The sequence below is a fragment of the Acanthopagrus latus genome, chromosome 8, assembly GCF_904848185.1.
Source record: "Acanthopagrus latus isolate v.2019 chromosome 8, fAcaLat1.1, whole genome shotgun sequence".
Classification (NCBI taxonomy): domain Eukaryota; kingdom Metazoa; phylum Chordata; class Actinopteri; order Spariformes; family Sparidae; genus Acanthopagrus; species Acanthopagrus latus.
In genome coordinates this window covers 18,543,387-18,561,673 of record NC_051046.1, presented here as the reverse complement: position 1 = coordinate 18,561,673, position 18,287 = coordinate 18,543,387, and the positions used below count along the sequence as shown (strand labels likewise).

General features: G+C 39.7%; 1 protein-coding gene across 3 annotated transcripts in view; it reads right to left on the bottom strand.

Annotated features, from left to right (window-relative positions):
- The window catches only part of LOC119023917 (pleckstrin homology domain-containing family A member 7-like), a 135,927-nt gene extending 127,699 nt beyond the window's left edge, over window positions 1-8,228 (bottom strand). For 2 of the 3 annotated variants that reach the window (XM_037106216.1, XM_037106218.1), the window contains exons 1-3: window positions 7,813-7,895; window positions 7,609-7,685; window positions 7,387-7,444 (exon numbers count right to left, since the gene is read on the bottom strand). In XM_037106216.1, coding sequence (XP_036962111.1) covers window positions 7,387-7,444; window positions 7,609-7,685; window positions 7,813-7,895 — 218 coding nt within the window. Of the gene's footprint in view, window positions 1-7,386; window positions 7,445-7,608; window positions 7,686-7,812 lie in introns of all 3 variants that reach the window. The other variant, XM_037106215.1, reaches the window with a different exon arrangement.
- Between the last annotated feature and the right edge of the window lie 10,059 nt (window positions 8,229-18,287).

Below are 18,287 nucleotides of genomic sequence, written 5' to 3'. Positions count from 1 at the left end.
GCATGTCCTATGTATGGTACTTTTGTCATAACAAGTAGTTGTATGTTGAGAGGCATCATTACACCATCTCTCTTTCAAATATCTATAAAACCAGGTGTGATCGGCCTCCTAAAGCTATTGACGATGTTGAAATGTACTTGAAAGATTCCGGAAAAAGCTACTGAGTGGTACTTGAAGTACTTTTATTTTCGTCAGTTCTTTTCAGCTCAAAGCAAGGATGTCTGAGCTGTTATGAATATGCCAAAAGACTACTCAAATGCAACTGCATGAACAGAATAATAGCCCACACTGAACCAGCCGCTCCAGTGTGTCATTACATACAGTATGCTGGCATTTTGGAAACAAAAAAGGACACGACCCTGTTGCACACTGCCACAGCTACTGTCTCTCAATTTTCTTTAGGATCATGATGATTTCTTGATGATTATCTGTATAACTGAAAATGAATTATTTTGGCCAGGATAACCATAACATGAAATGTTCATATTTTGCAATGCATACTTGGAATGTACCCAGTAAGTAAGGTTGTGGCTGAAGGCCACAGGACTGAACCAGCTGTCTTCTACCACAAACAGGGATCAGTCATATCTCACTCTCAGTCTGACTCTCTCACTGTTTGTGAGTGTTCCTGAGTCTTTATTTCTTCCTCTCCCTCCTGCTACCCTTAAATACCCTTCATTGTAGCCAGTCATGCAGACGTTCCTGCAGGAGGTTTTATCCCTCCTTGGATCTGATTGGCTCTGCTCCCCACCTCCGTGCACCAGGAGCCCCCTTGCTGGGAGCGATTGCAGGACGGGGAGGGGAGAGACCCATCTGGAGGCACCTCTGATGTAAGAGAGAATGACAGAGCATGTCTGTTTGCGAACACAGGTATGAGTGTGAGCAAACACGAGTCAGAGACAAATTGTGAGAAAGTTAGAACATTCTTGGACAAACAGTCTTACGCACACGGAGAAGAGAGGTATGTGAGAGTGGATTTATCCCCCAGAGGTGGAAGTCGTCAAACAAACAAAACTCATACTTACGTACCACTTGTCCACTGGGGGACATAAGGGGGGATTATTAAAGCAAGCCCAGGCAATGAACAACTGAGTGTGAACACTGGGAACAGACAGGAACGAAGGAGCAAGAAAACAGCCAGAGGCAGATAAACCGTCTGTTGATGACTGTTGATGCTGCTGCTACGTCTACAATGAGCTCATCAATAGTTGTGGGAGTCACAGCCACAGAGGTGTACTGATGACTATCACTGTCTTGAGTGCCAAAAGGTAACACTTCAATTTTTGTTCTGCAATTCCAAGTGATACTCACATCGTATACTGAGGTACCAGATCGTGATAATTTAGCGAAAAAACACATTCAACATTTACATTCAGACTACCTCAGAGGTATGTTGAATCCAAGGTTAAAACGTGTAGCAAATGTGGCACATCACATTCACATTAAATGCTTGTTAGCTGACTTGCATTTCAAGAAATCGAGGGAACAGCATTTTTAAAGCCAAAAATGCTGGCAAATGGCCAACCGTAGCCAACATTTATCCTGGCATTTGGGTTCACCAATCAAAATATTGGAAAAACCATGCAATATGCAATATGGCATTTAAGTTTGTTAAATATATTGATTTGTAGACCTTCACATTCTCCTAATCATACATTTTTTAAAACTTCCAATCTCTATCATGAGAATAATCAAAGAAGAAAGCATTATCATTAGCTGTAGCCCAGGTGATGAAGGGAAGGTTAAGATGTGCTCAATCAAGTGGTCATCTTTAGCAAACAAAAAAATATCTGTGTTATATAACAGATGAAAACATTTCTATGAGGGCCCCTAACTTTGATCTGCTGGGTTTGTTTGGGAACTAACCCACAGAGGACTTTTCTCAAAACAGCATTAAAAATGATAGAGGCATCTGAGCAAACCATCTCCAATCCACAGTGAAATACAACAGCATTAGCAGACACTGTCCTGCTTAAGAGTTACAGATGAAACTGTGTTTTTTGTTAAAAAAGAAAAAAAGAAAAAGAAAAAAAAGCCGATACCAAGAACTCTGTAAGCATCTGAAAACAATGAAAAACATGCAGACACACAGAGGGAGCTGCGCTGTTCTTTTTGCAGTAATAAAAGCATGAAAAACATTTTTAGGATAGAGGAGGCTCCAGAACAGACAGTGGTGGAGCCCTGGAGGGCTGTTATATAAACATGGCCCCTAGATAAATAGCCCCCCTCCAAAGTGAATAGGATATTGGACTTCAAGGTTGTTATTACTTCACCTTGTTATTTCTGTTCAAGAAATACCATTCATAAGCCAATTAAAAGTTTTGAGAGGGAGACAGAAAATAAACAAATGTGCAACTCAGACAGTAAAAAGGGGTGTCAATTACTTTTTTTCTATGTAACCTTTTATAGACCTTTAAGAATATGAAATGTCTGAAAATAATGAACAATGCCCATTAGATGTGCTCAGAGTCCAAGGGAACACAGCTGAATGTCTTGTTTTGTCTTTCCAACAGTCCAATCAATTAGCTGACTAACAGAAAATGTATCTGTGTCTACCTTGGTTATCACTATGTTTTTATCATTTGTCAAAATAATAACACTTGTTGGTTCCAGCTTCTCAAATGTGAAGATTTTCTTCTTCTTTTTTCATACATGATAGCAAACTAAATACATTTGTGTTTTCACCTGTTGGTCAGATAAACCACATACATCTGAAGACATTCATTTGGACTGTGGGAAATTATAATTATAAAATATAATCATATCACTATTGTCTGACATCTAATGGACATACAATTAATTTATTAATCAAAGAAATAATCATGACATTTAAATAATTACTAGCAGCCAAAGTTCGAACCAAAAAAGAAACAAAGCAGCTATTCTCACGTTTAAAAAACTCAAACTAGTAAATGGCATTTTTTCTTGATTACCAAAATCAACTTTCTATCAATGATTGTCTGTCCTGCAGAACTGAAACATAATCACTTATATTTTGGTGGCAACGGGCAAGATTTGGCGATGTAAGCATGAACGCATCTTAAAAGAGCAATCGTGTCTCAGGATTCAACAATAAGAATTTCTGCATTGCCCTGGGCAAGTAAGATACCAAGATGGACAACTAAATGTAGTAACTCATTTGTCCAATCAGCCAAGAGATAAAAAATAATTAAAAAAAAAAAAAAAAAAGAATGAATACATTGTTTTTTTAGCTGGATGGAGCTGATGATGGAATAAGCTACAGAGAGAGACTTATTGCACATTCAACATTTCAATAATCCTGGAAACAGGACTTTAGTTGGGTAATTAATCTGATAAAGGCTAAAGAAATAAAACTATTTGTATAGGGGGATTTAAAAAACGACCTCAGGCAAGTACACCTCTGCTTGCAAACATAAGCACTAACACTGAACTTTTGGTCTGACAGTAGACAGACAGGCATCAATCACTGTTAACAGGGTGATCGTTATCTGCAAAACAGCAGGTTTGGTAACAGGAAGAGGTATTATTTATCAATGTTATGCTGAGGTGTCTTTGACATGATAATGGAAAGTGTACCAACAGGATGGACTGTGCAGTTCAAGGTTATATCGTGAGCTTATCACCAGAGGTTGCTCTACCTTTAGAGCATCAGGCTAAATATTTACACATTTTCTGGGTAAATACAGAAAGGCCCCGCAGCCTTCAAGGAAAACACAACATTAAAACTGACAAAACACAAGCAACTGCCTGCTAACAGCCTAATACCCAGTTTAACTACCAAACATGTTTGAGCTGCATGTAAGCTAAACAAAAGACAAGTGTCGTAAAAATGAAAGGTTCATTCGAAAATCAATTCCCAAAACAGAAATTCAAAAAATGAAGTAATTGCCGGTTTCATTCATTTTTCAATGATTACATTCAGGATTATTTTTAGAGAGTGGCAACAAAAATACACTGACACACACACACACACAATCTGAGTCACACATCAGTGCAAAATAAGACAGACTGATTGTAATTTATGTCTAAAGCAACAAGATGTTTTGGAATAAGCCTGAAAGCCTTAGTCAAATGGCTTTCACTCAAACAAAAAATCTGTACTGAAGCAATTACCATCAACAGCAACATAAATGACCTTTGCCCTCTGTTATCTGCAATGCCACTTTCATCTCTGTCCACTCAGTATCTCAGCACACTAAAACGCCAAATCCAGTTTAGCGTGTTTACAGGACTTCAAACATGATGAGTCAAAATGTAAAAGTACTGTCTGTATAGGAATATTCAGCAACTGCAGAAATTAATTATCCACCAACAAACCCACACACTGAAAAACATAAATGCTAACTATGTCTGCCAAGGCAATGTGAATTAGAAACTTTTCAACTTAAACGATCTTCCTGTTCCTGTGTTTCCTTTAGGCTGTGATGCATTTCAGTGACATATATACAAAAGTTTAGCAGTGCACATATTAGCCAAATATCAATTGAACAGTTTCCCATCATCAAACTCTAACCTCCAGTCCCTAAACTTTATACTTGGTGTGAGAAACTTAACAATCAATAATTACTATATGCAAGGTTTTTACTCATCAAGACTAAATTCCACCAAAAGACATTAAATTCTGCAAGTGTGGGATGAAAGCAATGTCTGCAAATCAAAAGTTTTGGCTCTGATGGCCAGAGTCACGTCTGAAGTTGAGAAAATGAATTCCAAAACCTCAACCTTGTTTTTCAAGTGCTAAACATGCGTCTGATTCCAGTCCGTCTGCTCCTCTACTGCCAAACACACCTTCCCCTCCAGCTTGTCTGGTCCGAGTCCACACTTCTGCCGACTATTGTTTGGCAGTTAATGCTTCTCATTATTCCAGATAACAAGCCGAAATATGAAAAGGCATGGTGGCACTGCAGTGACGTGTTTCCAGCGCAACTACAACAGAGGGATTAGTCGCATTCTTCACTCGCATAAAACATTAGGGTCAAAGAGTAAGGGCCTCTACTGAGCAAGAGCTGCAAAAGAAGCTGCTGCGATTAATCAATTTGTCAGTCAAAAGACAAATAACTCCCATACATTTTGATAACTGATTAATCGTTTCAGTCATTTTTTCCAGTTCCAGCCTCTTAAATGTGAAGATTTTCTGCTTTTCTTTGTCATTTATGACAGTAAATGAATACTTTGGAGTGCTGTTTAGACTGAAGAGACAGTCTGTAGATGGCATTTTGACATTTTAAAGGCCAAACTATTAATCAATTAAATAACTGGCATTATAATTGATAATCAAAAAAGTTACCATTGGTTGCAGCTGATACTAAGCATTTTGTTGACTTAAACTTCACCACAGAAGCGTGAGGCATATGAATCGCAGCAGGACAGTCAACAGACCAGAATGTGATGTCTAGTGTAGCATTATGTCACCTTGCTACTGCAGTCAAAACTCTCATTGTGAATGTAGCCATGTTATTTACTGAAGTGATAAAATTACACAGCAGTCATTCCAACACCTGGATCAGAGCGACCCAAAAAAATCTGCTCAACAACTGTCAACAGCAGAGAATGGAAAGCAACAGCAACTATACGGATTTTAGATTTTCACCACACTTCATCATAATAGGCATTCTTTGTTAGTGTGGTAGTTTTACCCTCTTCTCCATTTATATTCAATCTGTTTATTAAGTGTTTCCGATGCTAACTGTTGATTCAAATTGATCAACTTGTCATAAGCTGATTATTTGAATTAAGGTTGTGTTGTGGCGGGGAAACATCTTAAATATACACCCCACAGAACTAACACACTGTATGTTTGTTCTTTGTGAATGTCATGCATATTGCATAAATAAATATACACTGCACAAACACTGTACATTTGAGTTAACTGCTACAGCTTGTGCACATCCTTATCCACATCCTGTATATGTTTATCTTACTATTTTATCATTTCTTTCATATATTTTTCATCTTTTTAAATTATAATTTGATATAAAGTTTCATTGTGCGACAGCATTCAGAGTGGAAGAATTCAATTGTACTGGGAAATTTGTTTTTAACTGTGCATACAACAATAAACACTTTGACTTCGTACAGATCAAGCTCTGCTGAAGCCTGACAACAACTGATTAGTCTGAATCAGAGGTGTTGGGGCAAGGAAACATTTAAAACACGCAGGACCAGGACTGAAGAACACAGCCCTTACCCTTTACGTTTTGTAATTACACTGTTGTTCATAGTTAACAATTGCTTAATAAATTGTTTACCAACAGTGACGTATCAACTGATTTAATGATGGTTGTAATAAAGACTTATTCTAAAAAAATTACCATAAACAATTGGCATCAGAAATTTGGTTGACATGTGTTCTTGTAAAAAACAGTGCAATGTTTGAAATCCTTCTTCTATTTGTACAACTTGTCATTCATTTCCCAGAACAGGGACTTTGCGCAAGTCAGAAGATTAGAAGCAAGATAAATGGTCTGTTCATACACGGTCTGAACAAAAATTATAAACGTACTGTCTCATAAAGGACTGGTGTACCGTAAAACCTCATGTGACGTGTTATTTAAACACCTCAGAGGAGGACAGACTTTGTTATCTTGTGTAAGCTAGGTGAAGTCGAGGACGAGGGTCATTTCTTGTTTTGTTGTCCTGCCTATGATGATGCAACAGATGTACTTTTGACTAAGATGTCCGCCACAGATGCTGATTTCTTTTGATCGGATGATTATGAAAAAAACTTGAGCTGTGATTTAGAGGAGAGAGCCTCTTTTGGAGCAGATTTTCTGTGTCAAGCACAGGAGAGAGGGCAGAATACTTTGTTGAAGTTGATGCTGCAAAATAATTTGTCATTTTCTAATGAAATGTAATGTAATGAATTGCTTAACCGCTGCAACTGCATTTTTGGTGTCTTGTAAACCAGTAAAGGTTGGGTGCTGGATGTGCATGACATGAAAACAAAAAAATCCATCATCATCATCATCCATCATCATACAGAAAGACTATGGCAGAATGTAAAACATTGTTCAAAGTATTTGCAAGAACATGGAGATAGTATGAATACAAGCTGAGGGAGAGAAAAAAAAAACAGTACCACAAACTGTTGCATGTAAGCTCCAGAAACCGCTGAACAACTTGCATCAGTGCAGCAAAAACACGTCCAGGTGCGGGCGTAACAATGAGAAATATCATATCTGCATCTCATCCAGGGCGGTAAATAAAAGCAGCGGGGTCATCGGTGGGTCAGAAGGTCAACCTGTCCCGGTCACGCCCCATTTAAATCCACACTGTCGCTGCTGCGGCAATTAGTGCTGCTAGTAGCGGGGAATTAACGTCGGAGGCAGGAGCCATATTAATCTGCACGGTGGCTTCAAGTAATGCGTAGATGACCGGAGCAATACACGTAGAAACGTGACTTACTTTATGAAGAAACTGGCCCCTTCGTCCGTGAATCCTTCCTCCCATCCCCGAGGTAGGTCTGAAATAAACCACAGACTTGTTGGTGACACCTGAAAGTTTTTCCTGCCCCTCGGGCTGGGCCCAAAATACACAATAAAGTTGGGCAGCCAAGACGAGCTCGTTATAAAGTAAACATGAGGGCAGGAGTGAACAAACACAACTAGCTTCACACAGCTAGCCTACCTGAGCGGATCATGTGTCCGGAGTTGACAGGCTCAGCGGAGCGGGGATGGAGCCAGGTAGTAGTCCGCGTCTCATCGCTGCCGCGCAGACACACAGAGGAGAAAAACACCTGTTACACCACCGGGAAGGAAACACCAGCACACCTCGCTAACTCCCGTTAAACCGGGACATACGGTGCGGCAAAGCGCGCATTATCCCACTCACTTGATGAAGAAGACCCTGCCGTCCCCGCAGACACCGTAAGACCAGTGTTCAGGTAGGGTGTCCCGCCCGAGAGGCGCCGCCATGATCCGGTCTGAAGTCCTATTTCATGTCATTGCCTCTCCATGGAGTCTCCCGGGAGCTCAATGATCACCGCCAGGGCCGGCGCTGCCTTCAGGGACTCTTCTGAAGCACGTACATCCGAGCACCGCTGGAACATGCTCTGACTCTGAAAACACAGGGTTCTCAGACAGAGACGAGGTGTAACCAGCAGTCAGACATGACGGTGAAAGTAAAGATATCGCGTTAAAATATTACTTTGATGAAAGCGCAAGCCTAATTCGTCTTATTATTTTCTCAGGATATAAATGTCAATGTTTAATGTTTAATAAAGACCATAATATTTCTGTTTTTTGACTAATTTGATACAAATGACAACAAATTACATTTTATTAGTGTGTGTGTGTGTGTGTGTGTGTGTGTGTGTGTGTGTGTGTGTGTGTGTGTATACACACAATGATCAGACTTCATTAGAATAGTAGTCTTGTCAGTGGTTTGTCAATGATTTCTTACAGCGGTGAGGTTCTGCCGGTGGGAATTTGGACTTATGACCTCAGTTTTTCTAAAATCCTGCTTACAGCCGTAGTCATGTGAGGCAATCTTGAATATGAGTCAACCAAGTTTGGCCTAATGGGGCATGCTGGACATGTTGGGTGCATATTTCAGCAACCAAAGATCTCTGTTGCATGTCATCCTCTCATCTCTCTCTTCCTTTAGCTCCTGCCAGCTTTTCCTTGGTCCTTGTATGAAGTGCATACAGTTGGTTAAAGCATTTTGTCAGAAGTTGTTTATACACAGTATTGTAATAAATGAGTTAATATTTGCCACCAAAGCTTTAAGTCTTTTAGTTGAGGGGGAGCTGCAGCTCAGCTGGAAGAACAAGTTTTACATTAATCATAGGGCTGGTGGTTCAAGTGCCTGCTCTCCCTTTAGCAAGACACTGAAATCCAAACCTGTGTTGTATAAACATTTACTACCTTATCATCACATCTCTATTTATCAGCAGATACACCCACATGTCATAGGAGGCTTATTCAAGTGCACAATCCATAGTTACCACATTTTCCGGGGAACCTAAAGGCATCACACAGCCGGCTCCTTCAGTGAGAGGAGAGGAGGAGAGGAGCTGCTCTGCCAGTGTTTTTCAGGGCAGTAATTGGGGAGAATTAATGAAAAAAAAAACTGCTGATTTGGGGTTCTTCAAAATATGTGCCACCCTTTTATTTAGGTGATTCAACTGGGGAGGGACTGATTAGGAGATTAAAGACTTCCTTTAACCAATTAGGAATCTCATTAAGAAGAGCTTTGATTTTTAATTACTCGTCACACAGGTTAATTCTCACCCAAATCTTCCTGCATTTTGTCGGACACTTTATTTAAGATGTATCATTAGTTTCAAGATCCACTGGGCAGCAGAGGTTGATGCAGCATGTTGACTAAAACCTACTGTTACTGGATTTTTGAGGCCGATGCTGACATCAAGACAATTTCGTTCACACAATAGCTTCTCACTGTCATTTGCGCCATTATGGTTCAAGTTTAATTAAGTCATTTTACAAACCAGGATGCAAAACAGAAATTTAGTTAACGTTACTTTACACTGCATCGGACAATCAACACAAAACAAAACAACCATTTTATGGAGTGTGGAGTTTGGAGTGTGGAAGGATGAATTAAGGAGTCGCACAGCCTGAGGAAAGAAGCTGTTCTATAGTCTGACAGTATTCTTGATGAGCTGGGAATGAGACTCAAAAATCAACTTTTCTTACAACTGGCATCTTTAAAGTGTTGAGTGAAATGTCTGTAATGATATTTTACAGCTGAACTCAGCGTTTAAGATCTTAGCGATGTGATCTTGATATTTGAATTTGAGGATTGGAAACTTTATTGCGCGTCATGCTTCTTTTACTCCCCTGTGACATCACTACTGTCGGCCATCTAAAATGAATAAATAAAGAGAAAAATTGTCTCAAAAATGTTTTTTTTTCCAACAAAATACCTCAATCAGTTAAAATGAAACACTGATACGAGTCCATTATTTCCTGCTACTTTACAAAGAAGTCCCTGTATGTTCATAAATCCTTCATCAGTGTTGTAAAAAGGGAAAATCAGCCATATAAACAGTAGGCTACTTGAGTAAAAGTCTTAAAGTATCAGCCTGGGCAATTATTGCATCTGATATTCAGTATTTTTCTGTTTAAAAATCAAAATCAGTATCAGTAGAAATTGGCTACTCTGGCTCTGATGCAGCATGCAGTCTGCAAAGTAACCACTAACTTGGGTTATCAAAGAAATGTAGTGGAGTTAATGTATAATATTTGACTCCAAAATGTGACGGGCTAGAAGTGTAAAGTAGCAGAAAATGGAATTAAGAGGAAGTACCTCAAAACTGCACTTGCGTATAGTACTTGAGTATATGTATTTAATTACGTTACATCATTGTCATCCATTTATTATTGGAAACTTTCTTCTCTTGCATATTTGCTGATGGCAGGATGTCGTCCTTCTGTACACTCACTAATGGCATTTGATTGGATTTAATTGACTGGTATAATTAGGTATGTACTTGAAAACATTGTTCATTCTTGGAAACTTCCTGTGACTTTGAGAGGAAATTGCAGACCTGTGAAAAAAGCATTCATGTACTGCAGGTTTTGTTTTGTTTTTTTTTAATCTGTGAACACAGTAGTTCTGTGATGTGCCAAAACAAAACAATAGTATCTGGCTGTGGGTATGTCTGTCAAGCTCTAATGTTTACATGCAGCAAACATGTTATTGTTGGTTTTCCTCAGCGGCTCATTAAGGTAAATAGACCCTCCGTCAGCTGTCAGACACCGTTTGTTCTGAGTCACTCATCGGGAACTCTGAGCTCATTGGAATTTCATTTTCCAAAGTGGCTCCACACCCGGGAGGCGTGTGGTGGCGTGCTTGTGACAACATCCTGACACGTTTCCCGTGCAGCCCTGTTATTTTAAAATCCACACTCGGAAGAAAAACAGCTCACCTGAGTTGCTGTTAAGTTCACAGTTGGCAGGAATTTTCTTGCGATAAACAGTAATTTTCAAAAGGCTGGAACCCAACGTGAAGAGCAGAAAGACTGTGCTCATATTCATTACACAGTTCTTCATTCACCGGTCCCTCGAGCGTGGGATTGTAGTTCTGCAGAGAGACAGCCAAGGATGCATTTTGTAACACTAAAGCATGTTGAACTCTCTGTGGCTTTTTGGTGATTTCTTTGTTATGTAATCATTTGTAATCTCTCTATTTGAACTCCTGTTTCCAGCAGGTCGGTCTGCCAGATTCCCAGATAACCTTGCCATTGCCATTTGACCGTTGTTTCCAAAACACACAGAGTTGAGCATATTTTTCACATCTGGAGACTTTTGGGTGCGTGCGTGTGATTCCCCTCCCCCTTGTTTGGTTTCACTCGGCCGCACTCAGTTTGGAGGCACCTCAACGTCAACAAAAGAAACTCCTGACAAGGCGGAGGGAGCTGAAGGGCAGCTAGAGGTCGGCACACACAGCCTCGCCATTGAAAGCCCGGGGGATTTTTAAACCATTGGCAGTGTATTTGTGAGAAAAGATAAAGTGCTAACATAGTAGGAAAGAACAATGAAGACGTTTCCAGCCAAGCAATGATATCACTGGCTAACACATCGGTAAATCAAAGCTAATAATACTGCAGTGTGTGTGTGTGTGTGTGTGTGTGTGTGTGTGTGTGTGCGTGCGTGCATGTGTGTGTGTGTTCAGGTGCCTGCTGCCCCAATGCTGAACTTACACACATGCTGCAGAGTGCAAATCAAAACACTTAAAACGCACACACAGGAATGAAAACCTGACTTTCATATTAAAAGGCTACACGCTTTGATTTAATTGTAAGATATACGTCACAGCTGACTGGAAAGCAATAGCTTTTTTCACCTATGACCACAAACAGTATCAATGCTGGGTGCGGACAGAAATTAGCTCTTGTTGCACCTGTAGCTATGCCCGGCAGTTATGTCATAGGGTCCTGGAGTGCACACGTACATCACGGCAGTGAAGTGGAAAAGCGGGGGTCAGCCAAGACGAGAGGTGAGATATTCAAGGGGTGTAAAGCACTCTTTAAAGGTCCAGCACGTAGGATTTTAAAGTGTCTATTTGTGATTACAGATTACAACCAACTGAGTGCCCCCTCGTCTCACCAATTCTAACAGTGGCCACTTAAAAATGTGTAAACACGAAAGGCACTCTCCAGAGCCATTGGTTGGTTTGTCAATTCTGGGCTATCGAGGAAGCATGGGTGGTGTCCGTGGATGAGGATTTAAAAAAAAAAAAAGCTTGTGCAAAGGTAACGAAAACACAATCATTTTTGTTTTCAGTTGATTATATGTACACAACACATACAGTATATTAAATATATATAATATAATATAATAATATAATATAATATTATGACTGCCTTTTTTAAGAACGAGAACAATAGAAGGACATAATAATAAAGAAAATGGAGTGACAGGAGTTGGGAGTGAGGCTCAGAAATAATTTGTTCTTACAAATAGGTCCTTTGAGCATAACTGCAAAACAATTAAGATTTTTCATGTTGCTTTAGTTTATGTTTTTCTGGTGGAAACGTCCTCAGCAGGCCAGGGTTGATTCCAGGCTGTAGTCCTTTGCTGCATGTCCTCCCCTCCCCCTCCCTCCCCCATTCCTCCTCTGACTCTCCTTTTCCTGTTCCCATAAAAGCCTGAACTATTGTAAACAAAAAAAGTTACAGTTGTTTATAACTATAACTGTTCATAGTTGTAAGTTATGGCAATGTTATTTTAATGATAGCAGTGAGAGTGAACCAAAACAAATAATATGTGGGTATATATGCAGGGACATGCACTGTGTGTATCAATTTATGTCAGGTTTATGTCAGGTAGGTGATTAAACTACCAGAAAGAAGTCTCAAGTTCTGTATCATTACTCTCTCCTTTCTTTCTTCAACATATGCACAAAGTCAGTTAAACCCACCAAAAGATGCAATATCTCACTTATTGCCACAGAAACCTCCCTTATGACTGTATTTCCTGGATTAGGACTCAATTATACTAAACTTCCTTTGTCATTGCAAGTTTTTTATTGCAGAGTTTTCCACGTCGCCTTTTTTTATTTCACTGTAGACACTTCAGCTGTTTGTCCATGTCTTCTTTTGTTCAGTAAGTCACTGGAATACCTTGTTTCTGAACTCATACCAGGAGCAGCAGATTAATTCCTACGAGTTCTGAGGTAAACATTGTGCTCCACTTCGATGAAGATGTGTAACAGGGGAAATAAGTGGTGTCATTCCACACTATTTAGCCTAAGAACTCACAAGAAAAGACAAGAAACTGGATTCAGCTATAGGGGCTCTCTCTGCACAGAACTAAGGACACATATAAGGTTTACTGGTGCATTCAAAACATGCTGTTTGTCCCCCATATTTCCTGGTAATGTGAGGGGCTTTAGATTCAGTCTTAACCCTCCTGAACTGCTCACAGACTCATCAGGGCTGCCCTGATAATATCTCTTCAATTCCAGAGCAGCTGAAAGTGCCCCCAAGCAACGGTAAACATTTTAGTCCTAGAAGCTAAAGTTAGCTAGCATTCTAACCCTCAGTTCTCGCTGAGGAATAGAAAACCCATCTTGACTATGTCTGTGCACTCATCCAAACACATATTACCTTCTTCTTTAGGTTTTTTTTTTTTTTTTTTTTTTGCTGACTGCATCACCCTGGTCTCCATTTTGTTTACGTCTGCTCCCCCGTGAAATGATGAAGCCAGAGCGCTGAAGCCCCGCCCCTGCTGCTTCATAGAGCGCTGTTTACTGTTTGTTCAAAACGTATTGATATTTTGAAATTGCATCAGAGTCAACACTCTGCACTTCCTTGGATCGGCTGTAGCAAACCTTGCCAAGTGCGAAGTAGATCAGATGAACAATTCTTGAGATAAGTGAGTAACAGACAGATGGATAGAGATTCCTTGCTGTAGAATGATGCAGACAGATCTGAAACATTTTCCAGTTGTTGCTTTATGGACAGATGATTATGGCCTGAATACTCATGAGAAACACCCTCCTTTTTTTGGTGACAGAGCACAGAAAAGTTTAGATATCAACGAGAGCTGAAAACAAAGGACACATTGACATTGACACTAAGGATTCTTTGTGTTGACAAGAGTGGGAGTAATCTCCGTTTAGCTCTGGACCATTGCAGAAACATTATGGGGTCTCTTAAGCTCTTAAGATAAAACTGCTAAAAAAAGAAATGATGGTAAAGTATACAAACCCAGCTTGTTTCTTATGCTTTATACCAGCAAGGAAAACACAGATGCAGCTGATGCCAAGCTTAGCCCGTGTCACTCATGTCTACCAGAAATTGTCATTTGGGTAAACCGGGTTAACCGGCAAGGGCTCAGCAAGCAGGAACAGGATGTTTTCCTATCATTTGCCTTTCAAATTAACATGCGTTTTACATAAAGGGTCCAGTTTTAGCAGCAGCGTATGGCGTGATTGTTCTGGTCATGGCTTTATTTGTCAATTTGTTTCTTTTACCATCATAAATAAATGTATTTCCTTGTGAATTTATACTGGCACTTACTTTTTTTTAAAGCATTTATTATAATCTATGCTTTATGTGGTCACCAGATGATTGTTATTAACCATATACTGTTATTACACAAACTCCACCCATCTGGCAAAACAACACAAAACAATAATTATCTGAAATCAGTATTTGCAGCTACCATACATTGTAGGTCTGCTGTCTGCTGTAAATGTTACTGTTGAATGCAGACTGTAATACATACCATACTTACCATTTTTGGCATTAAAGCAGTAAAGCAAATAGCAACACTTTCCCCCAAAATCTCACCAATTCACCACAAAAGGAAGCCATAATTGCAGTATAAATCTTTTAATCGTTTTGTTGTTGGCGCACCGTATTACGCAGAACTATTTCATCATGGTGAAGGAATTCTGGAGTAATTCATGTCTAATCCAACCTGTGTTTATTTAACAATACCACAAAGCCTGTTCTGGCTTCAAGCCCTCGGCAAACAGAGTCCTCAGTTAGAGAGCGAGACAGACAGACAAATGTGCACGGAAACAATATCAGTCTTTATCTGGCAGTCTCTCCCTCCCTCCCTCTTGTCGTAATGGGTAACCAAGGCTTTCAGGGATCCGGAGAGGAGTTTGAGGGTCTTTGCCCTCGTCCATATTGCATCAACATCCATTGGCAGAGCAGCAAAAAGCCTCAGGTAGCAGAGAAACTCAGAGAAATGCTCACACAATGAACACAAAGCCGGAGACAATTCTCGCTCGGTTATGCCCCATTGTGTCTTATGTAAATGTAGGGTGAATAATGCATGGCTGGGCTCCATATGAGAACTTGGCCTGCAGGCCTGATGGAGCTTCAACCATCCTGCTCAGACTTTCTTAATTTAAAAGCTAAATGTGTTACCTGAGGGAGCCTGGTGGATTCAAACCTTAACCTTTGGACTCCACACAACAACCAGAGAAACAGAAACAATCCTACATTAGTGATTTTGCGTATTTGTTCAATCTCTCCAGTCACTTTCAGCACCTGGAAATGTTGATGCTGGAGAAATCAATCATTTTATCGCAATTAAATGTAACACATTAAAAATCAAAAATTACAGTTCAGTGTCAAGCCAAAGTACAGTGTCATTGCTCAACAACTGTGTGTGATAAAATATTGTAAACTCAAGTTTAACTTACTTTCTCAAGACCTTTCTGTGATTTTTGCATCACATTGCTGAATTTTTGTATTGACACCACATGATGACGCCAGAACAAGATCCACAGACTGAAGACGGTTGTGGGATGTGGTCAAAAGCTCCAAAAAGATGGATGTTCTGATACAAATATCACTGTCAAAAAACATATGGGGTATTCTGTGTCAAGCACCTTCTACTGAACAGAAGAATGTTTCCTAAATTATGTCATATTAATTCTCTATTATATATTTCTGAATGTATTTTGTGGAAGAGCGTTGGATCATCATCAACAAAACCACCTGAGACATTTTCTGCACTACTCTGTCCCCCTCCAGTGGACGTCAGATATCATCTTCCAGCTGGCTAAGACATTAGTATTCAGTGCAGATGGTATACTGATTTTGTGTCATCTATATATGTTGTAAAATCCAATGAAATGTCAACAATATACCCAAAGGCAAAATCACTATAGAGCTAAAGTCAAGCTGTTTCCCTAGACAAAAACATCAACAGACCAGAAAACTAATCAAATGTTTCTGCTCTTGGAAGTGCCAATTATTAGCAACTGAATTTGTGTATAAAGTGTAAGAACTTTTTTTAACTTGCTGTGTATAAAACTTCTAAGGTCACAGGAAAAACACATTTAGACTACCTAGATTAAATCAGAACAACAAAATTATTTTTGTATTGACTGACTTTGTCGACAGTGTGAATGGAAAAACTGGAGACAAAAAATGTATGTTAATCATAAACAGGAAACTGTAAAGGGAAAGTTAATCCCACAACAGTCCTAATTGTCCTCACAGACAGATTTAACGTGATTCTCTGAGCTTTAGTTTACACAACACAAATTATACAGTTCTTGGTGATAAATCATGGATTCATGAATCCCACTGTATCTGAAAACTACTTTCTAACAAAAGTACATCTGCCAGCTGTCAGAAGGCTGCCCGCAACCTCTGTGAATTACTCAGCACATCTATGTTACTGGGTACTACAGATCAAGTGATTGAATCACAGCCATTATCCATCGGCCTCTGCAAAACACACCAACCCTCAACGTTACCATTGCCCTCTGGGTGTGCATTTGGGCGAACTTTGCTTTTAAACTGGCTGCAGCAATTTGGATGGATGAGATCTGGGGCACATTAGAGCTTAAAGCAGCATTATGTAACTTGTTACACTTAAACTAACAGCTCCAGAATCATGTTGATGGTTCAGTCTATTGAAACAGGGTGAATTGTGTCTCTGTCTCAGCCGCTCTGCCCCACCATCACCTGTTTCTGCTCTATGTAGCTTCAGTGAGAGGGTAGGATCACAGTGTAACATCCAGGTTTACTACAAAATAGAAATTTTCAACATTGTTAAGACGTAGTGCGTTTTGTTTGTAGTTTGCAGCCACATACTCAGAAACTGTGGGGGTGCCAAACCGGACAAAAATGCCGCAGGTTCCTTGAAATAGTCCCCTTAAACTCAAACGCAGGTTTCTATTTGTCCCAACAGCTAAATGTTTGAGTTTCACTGTGCATAATGGTGTGTTTGCAGAGTCTGACAGCAGGAGGCTGCTATCACCTCACTGCAGCAAGTGGAAAGTTTCCATGTGCTCATTTGAAATCCCATATTTAGGGATGGGCTTACATGCATGATTTATGACATCACAAACACTTTGTTAGCCAATCCTGGTCCAGTATTCGACTTCCACAGGAACACACCTGTTGTCGAGCAGTTCAACTTATAGCTATGGAGTCTTGATTTTAATGAAGTAGAAGGAATAGATCAATCGTTTTAACAAAATAGTTTAATTTTTTAAAACAGTACAAATTATGATTAGAAGTAGAGCGAGGTGTATATAACATGTCCAGGGTGATCTTTAAATTGACCGAACAAAAATGTGGATTAAAGGTCAGTCATGAATTTTCCTGTCATGTCTATACTGAGTTGTACTGATGGTGAAAACAAGGTGTAATGACACCTCTGAGTGAAGACTGAGGACTGAACAGTGAGCTGCTGAACTTTGAACTTTCTCACTGCAGTTGAATTCTGCTATATGATGGACGTGAAGCTGTTTAACTTAAGCACCACTGACAATGGAAAGTCCAACCAGTCTTATTATTATAGAGGCACTTTGTTCACACTGACTGACAGATGATGAGGAGGTCACAGATGATTACACGTTCTTCTTGGAGCTTAGAAATGAATAGTTTAGGATTAATATAAAGTTGAATAAGTACAGAGTCACATTAAAACATAATTATCCATTTATATTACATTTTATAAATGATAAATGCCTACATTTGTTTTTCATATTATCTTTTGTGCACTTGACACACTTGGATTTTGGAAGTTTTGGTCCTCCGTACATGAATCCAAAATGGAAATGTCTAAATGTTTGACCATCACATCTCTGATGCAACACTCGAACAACCTTCAGAGACTCCAAAAACCAGCAGGTTTAATCCCTTGTTGTCTTTTCCTAGATGATCCCAGGACGTTCATAAACTTAAACATGAGACTTTTGGATCATAAGCTTCGTTCTCCAGTAATTAGACCACTGCTGCTGGTCAGTCAGGAGCTGGTCCATCAGCCGGATCAGAGTGGGGAATCCCACTAAAGCAGCTTAGTGGATTGGATTACAGTGTTGTTCTCTTTCAAGCTGCTGAACGAAGATGATTTTGCTGT